This window comes from Lepus europaeus, chromosome 20 (assembly GCF_033115175.1).
Source record: "Lepus europaeus isolate LE1 chromosome 20, mLepTim1.pri, whole genome shotgun sequence".
NCBI classification, from domain to species: Eukaryota; Metazoa; Chordata; class Mammalia; order Lagomorpha; family Leporidae; genus Lepus; species Lepus europaeus.
The window spans coordinates 28958850-28975473 of NC_084846.1; the positions used below are offsets into that span (position 1 = coordinate 28958850).

The 16624-nt window shown below is 42.6% G+C and overlaps 1 protein-coding gene across 2 annotated transcripts in view; it reads right to left on the bottom strand.

Annotated features, from left to right (window-relative positions):
* SPMIP4 (sperm microtubule inner protein 4) overlaps nt 1-16624 on the bottom strand; it is a 31690-nt gene that overhangs the window by 12579 nt on the left and 2487 nt on the right. Inside the window, exons 3-5 of one of the 2 annotated variants that reach the window (XM_062178339.1) lie at nt 9013-9189; nt 5802-5903; nt 3520-3549 (exon numbers count right to left, since the gene is read on the bottom strand). In XM_062178339.1, coding sequence (XP_062034323.1) covers nt 3520-3549; nt 5802-5903; nt 9013-9189 — 309 coding nt within the window. The remainder of the gene's footprint in view (nt 1-3519; nt 3550-5801; nt 5904-9012; nt 9190-16624) is intronic. The other variant, XM_062178340.1, reaches the window with a different exon arrangement.

Below are 16624 nucleotides of genomic sequence, written 5' to 3' on the forward strand. Positions count from 1 at the left end.
TCTGTAAGCAATCAACAAAAATATACTGCTTATTTATGTACACAGTACCGTTTCAAAATCAGAAAGCCAAAAATAGCTAATATGCTGAAGGAAGAAAAAAAGAAACCAAGTTGGAAAGACCACATGGATATAATTTGCTTATAATTTGGAGAACTGGAAGAAGTAAAAAAAAAAAAAAAAAAAAAAAAAAAAAAAAAAAAAAAAAAAAAAAAACCATGAAGGCGCTGTCTGAACTAGAGGAAAATCAAGATTAGCAAGTCCATACAGGAGAGAAATGTTACTTATAATTAGAATGTTAATAGAAAAAAAAAACCAAGAAAAGTGTTATGGGTTGAATTTTTTTTTTTTTTTTTTTTTTTTTTTGGACATGCAGAGTTAGACAGTGAGAGAGAGAGAGACAGAGAAAAAGGTCTTCCTTCCGTTGGTTCACCCCTCAAATGGCTGCTATGGCTGGTGTGCTGCACCAATCCGAAGCCAGGAGCCAGGTGCTTCTTCCTGGTCTCCCATGTGGGTGCAGGGCCCAAGCACTTGGGCCATCCTCCACTGCCTTCCCGGGCAATAGCAGAGAGCTGGACTGGAAAAGGAGCAGCCAGGACAGAATCCAGTGCCCCGACTGGGACTAGAATCCGGGGTGCCGGTGCCGCAGGTGGAGGATTAGCTTAGTGAGCTGTGGCGCTGGCCATGGGTTGAATTTTATCTCCCTCCCAAACACAGATGTTGAAGTCTTAACTCCATATTGTGACCTTATGTGGAAGTAGGGTCACTGCAGATACAATTGTTTAGGATGGGGTCATCCTAGAGTAGAGTAGGTCCTGAATCCAATAGAGCTGGTGTCCCTAAAAAGAGGGAAATTTGGGGGCAGGTATTTGGCATAGCAATTAAACTTTTGAAACACCCACATCCCATATTGGAGTGCCTGGGTTCATTAGAATCCTGGCCCTCCTTCAGACTCCATCTTCCTGGTAATGTACACCCTGGGAGGCAGCAGGTGATGGTTCTAGTAGGTGGGTTCTTGCCACCCAGGTAGGAGACCCAGATGGGGTTTCAGGCTTCTGGCTGTAGCCAGGCCCAGTCTCAGTTGTTGCATGCATTTGGGGAGTGAACTGGCAGTTGGAGGTTCTTTCAGCGCATCAAATATGTACAAATAAATATGTTTTAAAAGAGGGAAATTTGGACACAGATGAACACATACCAAGAACAATATGTGAAGATGAAGATAGTCCTCAGGATAGTAATGCATTTGTGTGGTGAAAATGCTTTAAAAAAATTCATGGAAAATATAACTGTGCTTGGATTTCTCACTTTTTTTTTTTTTTGCAGCAAAATAAACTTAACCTTTTAACTCCATTTTTCAATGAACATTTTGAGGTCTCTCACACAAGCTAAGGAACACTGAAGACTGCCAGCAAACCAGCAGCACTCAGGACAGGCTGGGAACAGCTTCTCTCCCAGCCCCCAGAAGGAACGCACCCTGCCGTCGCTCTGGTCTGAGTCTAGCCTCCCATACCATAAGCAAAGGGGAATCTGGGAAACACAACAAAACACAACAAAAGACTTCACTTTTAATTGTGCCTATGAGGAAAATCTGAGAAGTCCAAAAAAAAAAAAAAAAAAAAAAGGGGGGGGGTGGGAGTTCTTCACAAAATTTTTTAAACAAAGTAAAAAAAAATTAAAAACCTCTTGAACTTTAATTTTACTAGCTGTCAAGTAGGTTTTTGCTTTAACTAAAACACAGTTTTAAAGTCTCAGTGTAATATTTTCAGTTAAGATTGATATGGGTAGGAGGGGGCTACATTTGGCCTGGTAGTTAGGCTGTATCTACATCCCAGCTCTGTTCTGGATTCCAGCTTATTGCTGGTGTGCATCCTGGGATGTAGTAGGTGATGGTTCCAGTTGTTGGGTCCCTGCCATCCATGTGGGAGACTTGCATTGAGCTTCCAGCTCCCAGCTTTGGTCTGGCCCAGCCCCAACCACCGTGGGCATTTGGGGAGTGGGCTGGTGGATGGGAGCTCTATCTTTCAAAAAAAAAAATTAATAAATCATGGGACGCCAGTGGTACCAAAAGCACCTAGTGCTCAGATCTTGGTTTCTGTTATCAGTCTCCAATAAAAGGGCCAGGGTTTCCTGGAGCATGGCCAATTCTAGAGGTGGGGCAGGAGACATACAGCATGAGCCAAAAAGCAAGGAAATGCTGAAAGAAAAAACCCTATGATGACCCCACTCCCCACGCCGCCACGAAGAGGAAAAGTAAGGGATGACCTGAAAGAGCTCCTTTAAAGTGGTTCTGGATTACTGCCAAGCACACAGCACCAAGTCAACATCCACAAGTCCACACTGATAGAGACTGAGTCCGTGAACTCCGGTGTAAAGAGCCTGTGCAGAAGAGCAGCCAATAACTCAGGGAGGTGCTGTTCCCGGGAGAAAGGGGCGGAGCTCCAGATGCCTTACGTGTGGGCTGCAACCATGACTTTCTTCTAAAGATTCACCATGGACAGGAGGGGGAAAGGAGCTGATAAACACCTTCCTTCAGGTGCTCAAGGTGAACATCAGCAGAGAACAGCCTGTCAACAGCGGGTGCCTGTGACATGTGAGAAAAATGCCACTATACCTCTGTGGCCTTTCTCCCTGAACACATTACCCCATGCAGCCATAAGGAAAACATCCATCAAAACCCAGCTGGGGGCGGGGGGGGGGGGCATCCTATGAAATACCTGACCAAGGAGAGACTGACAAATGGCCAGAGCCAAGAGAAACCTAAGGAGACAATGACAGCTCATGTAATCTGGTGTCCCGGATGGAATCCAGAACAGAGAAAGGATGTTAGGAGAGAACCGAGGACATCTGAATAGAGGATGGACATTAGTTAATAGTAATGCTTCCATGTTAATTAATTGTGAAAAATATGCAACTTACATATATGATGCTAATAAAGGAGAACCCTGGTGTGGGGTAAATGAGAACTCTGTACTGTCTTCCCAGTAATTTTATGCTATACCAGAAAAGTTTATTTTAAAACAATTAACAGAGGATATGACTGGGGAGAAATCAAAATCAAATTGGTGGGGCCTGCGCTGTGGTGTAGCAGATAAAACTACCACCTGCAGCACTGGCATCCCATATGGGCGCTGGTTCAAGTCCTGGCTGCTGCATTTCCCATCTAGCTCCCTGCTAATGTGCCTGGGAAAACAGTGGAAAATGGCCCAAGTGCTTGGGCCCCTACACCCATGTGGAAGACCCAGAAGAATCTCCTGGCACTTGGCTTTGGATCAGCCCAGCTCTGGCTATTGTAGCCATTGGGGAGTGAACCAGAGGATGGAAGACATCTCTCTCTCTCTCTCTAACTCTGCCTTTCAAATAAATAAATAAAAAAAATCAAATTGGCAGCAATCCCCCCCCCCCCAATTGTTCATAGCGTCCACAAAGTCCCATTCATCTTCACACTTGTCTAAGACATATGGAATGCCAATGGAATATTTCTTGATTTTTACAGGAAAGTAAAGTATAAAGTTGTATACTTACCTTACTATTGAACTAGGTGGTTTGGGCATCCTAGAATAAAAACAGGAAACAAATCCTAATTTATATTTAGTTTTTAAAGCTGGTTATCCTCTTAGAAACTTGCTTAAGAGTAAAGATGTATTCCATTTCAAACTACCATGTCATAACGATAATATTTTGGGGCAGGTGTTTAGCCTAGTGGTTAAGACACTCGAGTCCCACAAAGGAGGACCTGGGTTTGAGTGCTGGCTCGGGCTTCTGCTAATACAGACAGTGGTGATGGTTCAAGTAATGGGTTTCTTGCCACCCATATGGGAGACCTGGGCTGAGTTCTTGCCTCTAGGCTTTCACTCCAGCCCAGTCCTGGCCATGTGGACATTTAGGGTGTGAACCAGCAGATGGGATCACTTTCCCTCTCTGTCTCTCAAGTAAATAAAAATGAGAAATAATGTTCTTGTTGAACTTTCTGGAACCCTGAATATTGACAAGACAGAGAGATGTGGCCTGTTCATGTCATTGGTGATTTTTCCATTCTGTTTATTCTAACTACAGTCCTGCTCACCACCATTCTGCAGCTCATTTGCAGTGCAGGTATGGGGGTGGGGGATTGCTATTTCTAATAAGAGGTCTCTGGTTTTCATGACCTTCGCCATGATAAGGCATTAGCCACAGTGCCCTGGTGAAGCCTGACCATACATGCGCTGCAATCAAATGACCTAAAATGACCTGAGTGTGGCTCAGATGAGAGGATACGTAAGTACCATGTGTGTGCTCTGTCCTGCTCAGGACTGTTGATCTCTTCTGTGTTTCCCAGTCAACAGAGAGGGTGGAATAAAAGTGATCAAGTTCCTGGAGGCAATCACTTTCCTGAATCAGTTCATTCCAAAGTCATGTGTTTATTGTTTACTCTGAACCCTAAATGCGAAGAAATAATAGTGCAGTACTCGGCCAAAGTCTATTTGAGAGACAGACAGACATCCACTTATATTTGATTCCAATAATTAGTTTAAGCCTGTGCAAGTAACATTCAAAAGATTTCAGGCATTAAAAGTAAACAGAATGCCATCAAACTGAAATTAAATATCCTGTTTAATATTTTCAGAAGTTCTTCCATGCTGGGGATATTCAGCAGGTAGGTAGGTGAGCCATATAATTGTATTACCCACTACGTATTATCAATATACAATTCATATGAGCTATAAAAGTTTATAGCCTTCTTTATGTGTACTCTGTGTTTGTGGACTTGGCACTAAGAGAGCATGCCCCATCTTCCGGCTAATTGTTGAACTGGGGAGATGCAGGGTGATGACTACATGGATCCAAGGATCCTAGAGTTTCAGCTTGGTTACTAAATCTATAAAACATCATGTCAGAATGAAAATTGTTCTTGATTTTGATATGTTTGAGTTGATTCAAAATGAAAAAAAAAGTATAAACATTTAAAGTTTTTATTTAAAAACAAAAGGGCACCTTTAATGAAATTCAAAATTTGAAAGGATAAGATGAAAGTAACAAATGCTCAGACACGCCAGTCCTTGAGCCAAACTAGTCCATTGATTTTACTGCTAAGCTGCACAAATATTTTGCAAACTTCACTAATGCCAAAGGGATAAAGCCCAGCCAGCCACAAGTTTTGTCTTTTTGGCTCCCTCTAGTGGCTGAAATTTATATTAATGTTTTACCCAAAACAATTTCTTATTAAAGAAGGGATTTTTTTTTGTTACTTCAGTGCTGTCAGTGTTTTATTTTATATGAAAATAAAAATGTATGCTTTTATATTATACATTATAAACTATTTCAATAAGTACAACACAATTTAATATTCTGGAAAAGAATACCTTTAAGCAAAGAGTAAATTTAATCAGTATTCTTTATCCAAAAAAGAGACATAGGGGATGAATTTATTAAGTTATTTATAGATGATCACAGAAATCTTCTCTCTTCAAAATTCTGATAGAAAATTTGTTGAGGGCTACTGTGATATTTTCTATGAATGTTTTAAGAAATGTGACAGTTCTTTTTAGATTAAGTGGGTTAAAGACACGGACATGGACCAAGATCACCTGTAGCAATCCCTTTGAACATTGTGATTCATTATCCCCTATTTGTCTTGACTTTAAATATTTCCAACCATTGTTTTTTTGGTTTACTTGCTTTTATCTTTGGTTTTGTCTTGGTTTCCAAGATTCATGATTACTATTCTTTTTAAAAAAGGATGAACCTGCTTCTCTACAAGTCCACACTGTGGGACTTTTAAATTTCTCACATTCTCATTTCCACATAAAAATGTTACTTGATCTCACATAAGAAAAAAAAAAATAACGCAGACTTGCAGAGAGTCATTTCCAGAGATGTCGCTTCTTCTGTTCCGTCTCAGATGACAGAAGTGCTCCATAGGAAGCTTCCTGGAAAGAAAGAAAAGATTAATTTAAACGTCTCTTAAATTAGCAAAGTATAGGAAAGATAATAAAGACAAATATATTAATGCAACCACTTACACGTAGAAATTCTGTGTATGCAAAGGTAACATTTTCAATCAGCAGAAAGGGATATATTATTTCAATAAATTGTACAGGAAAATTCACTGTTCATTCACTCTATTTCACACTATTCATAAAGATAGTGAAAAATCTAAAGAACTGGGAGAAAAAACCTACATGAACATTAAAATAAAATATACTGGAATATGCTTTTCCTTTGGTGGTAGGGAAGGTATCCAATAGGATTTCTCTTTTAAAACTTGAAAGCAAAATGGAAATTTGATGAAATAAAATTTTGAAAATTGTAAGCTACCATTAAGAGCTTGAAACAATTCGAAGACAAATATTTGCAACAATAACACAATAAAGATTGATATCCACAACATAAAGAGCCAGTGAGAATCTATAGGTATATAAACAATAAAATTGGGCACGGAATAACAGCAGAAAGGAAATGCAAACGGCCACACATAAAACAGACTTTAAGGATGGCCCAAGTCCTTGGGCCCTGCACCCGCAAGGGAGACCAGAAGAGGCACCTGGCTCCTGGCTTTGGATCAGCAAGATGCGCCGGCCGCAGCGGCCATTGGAGGGTGAACCAATGGCAAAAAGGAAGACCTTTCTCTCTGTCTCTCTCACTATCCACTCTACCTGTCAAAAAAAAAACCAAAACAAAACAAAACAAAAAAAACAATAAACCAGACTTTAAGACAAATGCTCAATCTATCCAGTAAACAAACCCATTCTTAGACTCATGACGCCCTTTATACCTATTAAATTGAGAAAAATTAGAGTTTGACAGTATAATACAGATGGTTGAGAGTGTCAAGTGATAATTAAAGACAGTGGCATGAGAATATAATAATTTGGGTTGTAGCTACTACTAAAATTAAAAATAGTCATATTATGGCTAAGAACTTCCTCTTGGGATTTGCCTAGGGCACTTGCACATGAGCTCCAGGAGCCCTGGACAACCTGGACAAGGGTGATCAGAGTATAAATGTCAGACAGAGGAAGATAGCACATGAGGGGCCACTTAATCCATGATGTACCCACACTGTGCACCACTGTTAGCAATGGAAAAGCAGGACATAGATCTGTACTTACTGATATGGGGGCAACTCTTGATTCTAGAGAGGAAAAGACCCCAGGGTGCCTGCTGTTATATATTCCACACATAAATAGAATAACACCACATATTTTCAATGGATACATATGAGTGTGCTTCAAAGAGTTTGTAGAAAAAGAGGCAGTTTGTAGAAAAAATTTGGCACGGTGTAACCACTTTAAACAGTTGCCAATTTAAACAGTTAAGTTGCTTGAGAGCAGGGCCTTAAAACATGTTCAATGAATGAATGAAGTTGAGGTCTTCACTCTGTATAATGTGTGTTGATGCCTGAATCTTTCCTACTGGCTTTCTCACTTGTTGGCTTTTTACTGCCTGCTGTAGCCATCAGCCACACACGTCCCTGCTCATGTCTCTTTAGCTGTGGCTTCTCATTCCTAATGCATTTCTTTGATTTGCTTACAACAACAAACTAATTAACAAATTTTGTTAAATAAAATTATAGGCAACCATACATAGCTCCTCTACTAGGGTCCACATTGAATGACAAAACTGTTAAAAGACAAAATTACAAAATTCCCCCACAACATCCTATTTTTGTAGGATTTGGCTGATTCCAGCATCAGGCAGCAGTGTGGACCACAGAGGGTTCAGAGTGCTCCACCTACCCACACAGGCAGGTTTACTTAGAGCCAGGGAGAAGTAAGTGACAAGCAAAGATAGAAGTGAAGTAGAGACAGCTACAAATGAGGGTATAGCTCCCTTCTGTCTTAGAATAGGATCTGAACAGCTGGCTCCTTGTGACTGGCTGAGGTGCAGCTACTTGTAATAAGAGTAGGTTACAGGCTGGTTACACATCAAGTTAGATTTTGGTTAGCAGTGTATGGAGAAACCTTAGGCTGAACTTAAAATATGTGAGGAGAGAGCTGTAGGCCAAACTTAATTCAATATAATACTAATTTGTTAGAGAACCAAGTGGCAGAGGTAGGTTCCATGCCAAGGTTTGATGGATTCTGCTGACTGAATTTCCTAATTTCAGTATGGTGTTTAACTTTTTTTTTTTTTTTTGCTTTTCTTCAGTTTCAACCTGTATTTTGAATACAGTTGCAAGATTTACAAATCATGATTGAAATATTTTAAAACTTAAAAACAATGCTCAGCAGACTGAAATGACTTTAAGGCTGATGAACACATTACAAACCATCCGTGCTACAACCAGAACATCTCAATAGGCTGTGGCTCCCAAATTCACACAGACGTTCAATCCCCAAAGTCTTAAGTAATGGCATGAAGAGGGAGAAATCTTAATCCAAACGTGGTGTTTAGGAGATGGGTCCTGGGTCCCTGGAGGCATCCCTTGGAAGGCAGTTCTCCCCGGGGGGCTGGGGGTTGGTTGTAAAAGCAAGGTTGGGACCCGTCTCTCTCCCTGCTTCCTCTGCACGTACTCTACCACTGCTGTTTAGCAATGCCCAAACCGCTGGGGCCTGCCCACTCCTGGACTATGAACCTTCAAAAATTGGGCTAAAATAAATCTCTTTGCTTCATAAGTAGCTTGTCTTAGGTATTTTGTTGTGGTGAAAAAAGGTTGGCTGATACAAAGGCCAACTGTTTCCTTAAGCAAAAGCATCTTTTTTTTTTTAACTTTTATTTAATAAATATAAATTTCCAAAGTACAGTTTATGGATTACAATGGCTAAGCAAAAACATCTTTAACAGCTCTCTCACAAGACCCCCCAACTGCCTCCTCCAGATATTCCCATTTAGTTTTGGATAAGTGAGGGAATCAATGAAAATTTCTGATAAAAGTTCATAAACACAGGCTTTTTACTGACTTTGCAGTTAGAAATTATATAATTAGTTTTTCTGTGTCTTTTAATAAGCATCAAACAAAGTAAGTTTGGAGGCAGATTTAAATGAATAAAAGGCTCACAAGAGAAATAAAGTGAGTAATAAAGACACTATGGTTACCTTGGCCAGGTCTGTCCACCAAAACCATAGTGTTGATGTCCTTTGCCCATGACACGGGGAGGTTCACATTTTGGTCTGTGATCCTCGGGGAGCGAGATGGGTATTATCCCCCCATACTCCCTTTCTGCACCCCATGGCAGCCGGCATTGTTGTAGTGAATCCCTTAATTCCTGATACCTGGGAAAAAGAAGAGACTTGTGAAACAGCTTCAGCAACAACTAAAATTCCTATCACTTCCTAAGTACTTGTAGATCACATTTTAGGGACACAGAATTCTCTGTGTTGAGTGGACTATGATAGTTTTTTAGGCTTCATGGGACCGCTGAAGGAATGAAGTTCAGTTCCTATGAATTTTCTCCCTTTTGTTTTTAAACAGTTTACTTCTTAAAAACAGGTTCATTGAGAGATAACTCTCGTGTCTTTTAATTCATCCATTTAAAGTTTAGTGGCTTTTAGTTTATTCAGATATGTGCATCTATCATCATAGTCAATATGAGAACATTTTCATCATCTGAAAAGGAACCCTGTACTCTGATACCATCATTCCCTACCCTAGTCCTAAGCAATCACTGATCTACTTTCTGTCTCTATAGATGTGCTTATTCAGGACATTTTGTATAAAAGGAATCAAATGTGATCCTTTGGGATGGACTTCTTTCAGCATGATTTCATCCATTTTGTAGCATGTACCAGTACTTCATTACCTTTTTTTTTTTTTTGACAGGCAGAGTGGACAGTGAGAGAGAGAGACAGAGACAGAGAGAAAGGTCTTCCTTTGCCGTTGGTTCACCCTCCAATGGCCGCCGCAGCCGGTGCGCTGCGGCCGGCGCACCGCGTTGATCCGATGGCAGGAGCCAGGTGCTTCTCCTGGTCTCCCATGGGGTGCAGGACCCAAGTACTTAGGCCATCCTCCACTGCACTCCCTGGCCACAGCAGAGAGCTGGCCTGGAAGAGGGGCAACCGGACAGAATCCGGTGCCCTGACTGGGACTAGAACCTGGTGTGCCAGCGCCGCTAGGCAGAGGATTAGCCTATTGAGCCGCGGCGCCAGCTCATTACCTTTAAAAAATTAATTATTTGAGAGGCAGGGAGACAGATTGAGAGATGCAGAGCCTGTCAGCAGTTCACTCCTCAAATGCTCGTAACAAAGCTGGGATCTGGAGCCAGGAACTCATCCAGGTCTCCCATATGGATAGCAAGAACCCAGCCATCACCACTGCCTCCCAGGGTCTGCACTGGTAGGAAGCTAGAAATTGAACCCAGGCACTCTGATATGGGACCATCAAACACCCACTCCAATCCTTTAGAGTTTTTAATGGGTTATTTATTTTACTCTTGGGTTCAAGGGTCGTCTATAGATCCTGGTTACAAGTCTCTTTTCAGATCTATGTAAACATTTTCTCCTGTTCTGGGCATTTTCTTCATCCTTATTAAGTAAGTGTCTTTTATAGCATGAAAGTTTTTAATCTTGATGAAGTTCCTTTTATCTATTTTCCCCTTTGTTGCTTGTGCTTTTGGTGTCATGTCTAAAAACATGTTGTTAAGTCCAGCATTATGAAGATGTACCCTTATATTTTCTTCTAAGAGTTCTATACTTTTAGCTCTTAACATTTTTTTTAAAAGGGCTTATTTATTTATTTATTTATTTGAAAATCAGAATTAGAGACAGGGAGAGTTAGAGATCTTCCATCTACTTGTTCACTTCCCAAAGGGCCATGGTAGCCAGAGTTAGGCCAGGCCAAAGCCAGAAGCCAGGAGCCAGGAGCTTTATCCAGGTCTCCCACAAGGGTGGCAGGGGCCCAAACACTTGGGCCATCTTCTGTTGCTTTCCCAAGGCCATTAGCAGGGAGCTGGATTGGAAGTGCAGCAGTCAGGACACGGATTGGCACCCATGTGTATGCCAGCATTGCAAGTGATGTCTTTACCCACTACATTACAACGCGGGACCAAGTCTTCACATTTAGACCTTTGATTTATGATGAAATAACTTTTTAATATGTTACTGCTTTATTCTTTTGCATGTGGCTGTCCAGTTTTTCTATCATCAACTGTTGAAAAGACTTCTTCATTAAATATTCTTGGCTACAGAGTATCTTTAGATTTTCAAAGATGTAAAGTATGATAAAGGGTTCTTGTTGCTAAGTTCTATATGGAACATAACAACAGTTCTTAAATGTGGTCCCCAGCGCTGTGGCGTAGCAGGTAAAGCTGCTGCCTGCAATGCCAGCATCTCATATGGGCACCTGTTTGAGTCCTGGATGCTCCACTTCTGATCCAGGCTCTCTGCTATGGCCTGGGAAAGCAGTGGAAGATGGCTCATTTGGGGAGTGAACCAATAGATGGAAGACCTCTTGCTCTCTCTCTCTCTCTCTCTCTGCCTCTGCCTCTCTGTAACTCTTTCAAATAAATAAATAAATAAATCTTTTTTAAAAAGTGTGGTCTCCATACTAGAAGCATAAGCATTTCCTGAGAGCTCTTTAGAAATGCACATTCTCAGACTCAATCCCAGAACCTACTGATCAGAGTCTCCGGGGATAGAGCCCAGTCAACCGTTTTTAACAAGGTGACTGTAGGTGACTCATGCATGCTAAGGTTTTAAATGCTCTGTCCTATTCAACAGTTGCCTTCTACGGTAATGAGATCATATCCCATCCCTTACAATAGTACCATTGAGTGGTCTAGAGACAGGCTTAGTCTGATCTTGTAACTGGTAGCTGAGATGATTATCTCTGCTCCTTCTTCACAAAGGCAGGAGAGGCAGGGGCTCTGTCTTGTTCACTGTTGTAAACATGCTGTACCCCAGAAAGAGCTCAGTGAGTATCCATTGAGTAAATATACGCACAAGCGAATGAACAAGGCCAAAGAGCTGGATCTCTTTCCTGGACTGCTGCTCATGATGCAGGAATAAAATCCTCAGCCTAAGGAGAGAGAGAGAACACACACACGGGCACGTGCACACACACACTCTTAACATAGATAGCGAAAGAACAGCCTCCTAGGTAGGTTTTAACGACTTCCATTTTCTAGTAATGGCAGGCTAGGTTATTTGGACCAAACTTCTCACCGAAAACAACTAAAAATGCTGGGAGAAAACAATTCTTAAGAATAACAAGTTGTTGATAAGATATAGAGGGATATGAAGGCTACATAAGAGGGAGAATAGGAAGCCAGTGAGGGAAACAAGCACAGAAGCCACTTTTGCCCTTGGGGTGCTGCCAGTTCGGCAAATTTATATTTTCGTTAGAAGGGTGAGGCTACAGAAACCAGCCAGATAAGAATCCAAAGGAGAACATCTAGGACCTGAAGAGCTTACCCTCTCACACTGCAGGTGAGTCAGAGGGAAACCAGTGCTCTGTGATCTCCCATGTTTGACCTTGGCTTAAGGGGTCCTGGAGTGCTAATATACCCAAGGAGCCTTGCTGACAAAACAGGAATCCCTGTAGGAGGAAGGGTTCTTGGGGGAATCACAAGATGAGTTCTAAAGGATGAGCAGGCATCAGTCTAAGTGTAACAGAGGGAATACTGGGGGACAGAGGATGACATGTAGGAACTTTAAAGTGCCACAGCTGGTCCCATCCTGAGAACATAGATAAAATCGGGGCAATTAAATAAGGCATGGGGCAAAGATAGGAGTGGATCTTAACTGATCTTAAGGGCTGTGGAAGCAGAGTTGAATGTTGTACCATCTCAGTAGAGCTGGTGCAGAGTCAGGGAGTGGGGCACAGTAGAGATGAGCCTTGGTGAGGGGTGAAGCATGAGAGGCAAACAAGGACAGCGTTCTGTGGGGCCTTATCAGCGCTTGGGACCACACAGGGCGAGCAAGGGGAGCCAGCTGGGAACATGGAGGAGGCGGCGGGAATTGTGGAATCACTGGTTTCTTTGTACTAGTACCAAGCCTGGCTTAACCTAATCCGCTTGCAATAACTGCTGAATAGAATGAAGAAGGAACACTAAGGACTGTCTTTTAAATGGAATGGATTATCTTGTGAAGTCACTAGATGGAGGGCTGGCAAACTGTGGACCGTGGGTCAGATCCAACCTACCACCTGTTTTTTTATTTTATTATTTTTTTTGACAGGCAGAGTTAGACACACAGAGAGGGACAGAGAGAGAGGTCTTCCTTCCGTTGGTTCACCCCCCAAATGGCCGCTACGGTCAGTGCACTGTGCCCATCCGAAGCCAAGAGCCAGCTGCCTCCTCCTGGTCTCCCATGGGGTGCAGGGCCCAAGCACTTGGGCCATCCTCCACTGCACTCCCGGGCCACAGCAGAGAGCTGGACTGGAAGAAGAGAAACCGGGATAGAATCCAGGGTGCCAGCGCCACAGGTGGAGGATTAGCCAAGTGAGCCACGGCGCCAGCCCACCACCTGTTTTTGTAAATAACATTTTATGGGAACGCAGCCACAGCTGTTCATGTCTGAGCCATCTCTCTAGTCTGTGGCAGCTTGCGCACCATCGCGGTGGATCTGCGTAGTGGTGACAGACTGGACAGCCTCCGGTGTCTACTATCCAGCTCTTTCAGAGAACATTTGCTGGCCCTGCACTACTGATTTGGGGCACTGCAGAAGGGGTGCTGGCCTCAGCTGTCGGGCCTCCAAGCCCCCACCAGCTCCCTCACTATGATCAACAAACATGGTTTGGGGGACATGACAAGTGAAAAATATTTAAACACATTTGATTAATGACAACCTGAGCTTTAATATTTAAATTTGTAAAAGTTACATTTAAATCATAAATGAGTCAATTTTTCCACATCTGACCCCATATATTACATTGTCCCAGAAGATGAGCCAGGAGAAAATGTTCATCAATCATTTGGGCTGGCACCCATCTAAGGCTGAGAAGTGGTGAGAAATCATTTAAGATAAAAGGCAGCACATCAATACATCTTGTTTCTCTCTTATTTTAGGATCGTGTCCTCTCACCCCACCCCTCTGCTTCAATGCTGCAGGCATGATAAAGGAACCAATTAAAATAAATGCAGAAGTTTTATGATACAATAGTTTTAAAGCTTAAATAAAGGATATCTCCTTAACAAGAAGGTTAGTAATCAAATTATCAGTGCTGCAATTTGTGGCCACGGACAGTTAAGGGTTTACTTGTTTTTGAGAAACATACATCCCCTGTGGGTAAACCAAGATCTCATTTTGTAATCACTACACAGAATTTTGAGTATCTAATCCCACATTCATGGGGCTGAATTTGGCCAGTAAAGTTCGGAAAAATATGACCCTCATTTCTTAGTTGGCAGAGGACTAATACTAAAAGAAAACTGTTCAAGAATAAAAGGGCAAGGAAGTGAATCCAGAAACAGCAAGGACCTCAGTGACATCCAGTTCTCCAGGCACTTCCTTACTTGACATGTGTTTGCCTGACAGGCTGGAAACTGCTGGAGGTAAGAAGTCAGCCAGTGCAGACAGGCAATAGGAATCTGCAGATTTTGAACAGCTGTCCCAGCACTGTCAGAGTTTCAGTGGGAGAAATACAAAGCTATACTGCCTGCTGGCTACTTAATATTTTAAGGGAAATCAAGTGAGAATCTTATTATATTGGTTCCAATGTACAAGGGAATAAGATAATGGAAGTATGAAGATGAACTTGTTCTCAGTAGGTAATCCAGACCATAATCCTGGCTTTCTGTTCTCAAAATAGGCTGCAAAACTTCTAAGTGATACAGATTCCCTTGCCCCACCTCAGACATAATGAGCTAGAATCTTTAGGAGTTTGGGAATCGCTGTTTCCCAGGGTATCTCAGATGATTTTGACGTGTCCAGTCTGCAGACTGAGCCTGGGTAAACATGGAGCTAGACTGCAGTGCCTACTGTGAAATTTTTTCCAGAAAAGGGTAGGCTAATGTGAGGAAATCATTTTGCGTCACTGTTAAAAATCACTTAGTTCCAGAGACATCACGACAGTGAGAAAGTGCACCAGTGTTTAGAAAGCACACTGCTGTCAGCTAAAGAATGCCAGGAGTTATGTTCTTCCTTATCATTGCAAAATCCCTAGAATCTAGAAGCTTCTCATTTTGTTTTGTTTTTGAGATACCTTGTGGTTCCAGCGGGGAGCCAGGACCCTGAGCCCGGGCTGATAGAAACCAGCCTCAGCCACGACAGGGCAGAGGGACCCACACTACTCTGAAGACACTTTCCCGAGCAGCTCAGAGAGATCCGACTGTGAGAAGAGAGAACCTTCTCTAGGGTGACAGGCTGGTTTTCGGGAGGGAGTTAAGAGGAGCGGCTCCAAGCATACAGGATCATCCTGGCTTTCTCAGTCTGGGGACTGTGAAACAATTCACACGAAACCAAAGGGAAGCAAGTAAGTTCAGTTATTAGAGCCAGGAACATGGGTGTACCTAGATACTGGCTTAGACAGTACCCTCTTGTAAGGGACCATAGGTTATGTTTGCCACCGACTACCCCGAAGGTCCACGCCTGTGACAAGTCTTTCTGAAGGCACAGTGCACCCAACCAGATGTGGCAGCCCTAGATCCTTCCTCAGCTCCCTTTTGGCCAAACACAAAGCCTCACCTCGCCACCTTTGAGCCAGGAACAACTGCTCTTCCCCATATCACACGAGATCTGCTGAGGGTTTCGTAGGACCCAAGAGAAGTTCTGCCTAATCTGCGGCCCTTGGAGCCAAACAGGAATTTAGGGCCGACAGTCACGCTTGTGAGTGACTCTGGAGTAGAAGCAGGGAAGACTGACGCGGAAGTCTAAGCAACCTGAGCCCCTCTCCCCAAATATGAAAAGCATTCCTGTTAACGAAGAGCAGGCATTTGGCCAGTGGTGAAGCCAGCCCCTGGGATGTCTGCATCTCATACTGAGGTGCTCAGGTTCAGGTCCTGGCTTTGTTCCCAATCCCAGCTTCCTGCTCATGCACACCCTAGGAGGCAGCCAGTGATGGCTCAAGTGGCTGGGTGCCTGCCACCCATGTGCGAGACCTGGACTGAGTTTCTGGCTCTCCGCTTTGGCCTGGCCCAACCCAGCCCAGCCCAGCCCAGCCCTGACTGCTACAGGCATCTGAGGAATAAACTAACAGACGGGAGCTCTCTCTTTTTGTACCCCTCAGGTAAAAATAAATAAATGGAGAGGGCATATATTGAGATGTTAACATAGTGGCTATTATTTCTGGATAACTGAAGTACAGACAATTTCTACTTTATACTTTAATTTCCAAATTTTTCTGTTGGAAAAATGGAATTTGCTTCATTTATGGATTTCTATAATTTCTGAATTATTTATAAGGAACATGTGTTTTATAATTAGGTAGAAAACTCTTTCTAAAATTTGCTTTATTTATTTATTTGAAAGGCAGAGATAGAGAATGGGAGATAAATGGTGCTCTTCCATCTATTGGTTCATTCCCCAAATACCTGCAAGAAGTCAGGGCTGGGCTTTGCCAAAGCCAGGAGCTGAGCACTCAATCCAGGTCTCCCACATGGGTGGAAGGGACCCAAGCACTGGAACCATCGCCGCTGCCTCCCACGGTGTGCAACAGCAGAAAACCGGTCAGGAAGCAGAGCCAGGATTTGAATATAGGCAGCAAAGCAACATCTTAACTGCTGCACCAAATGGCCTCCCCTCTTTTCCTTTTTTAATATAAAAAGCTGGAAAA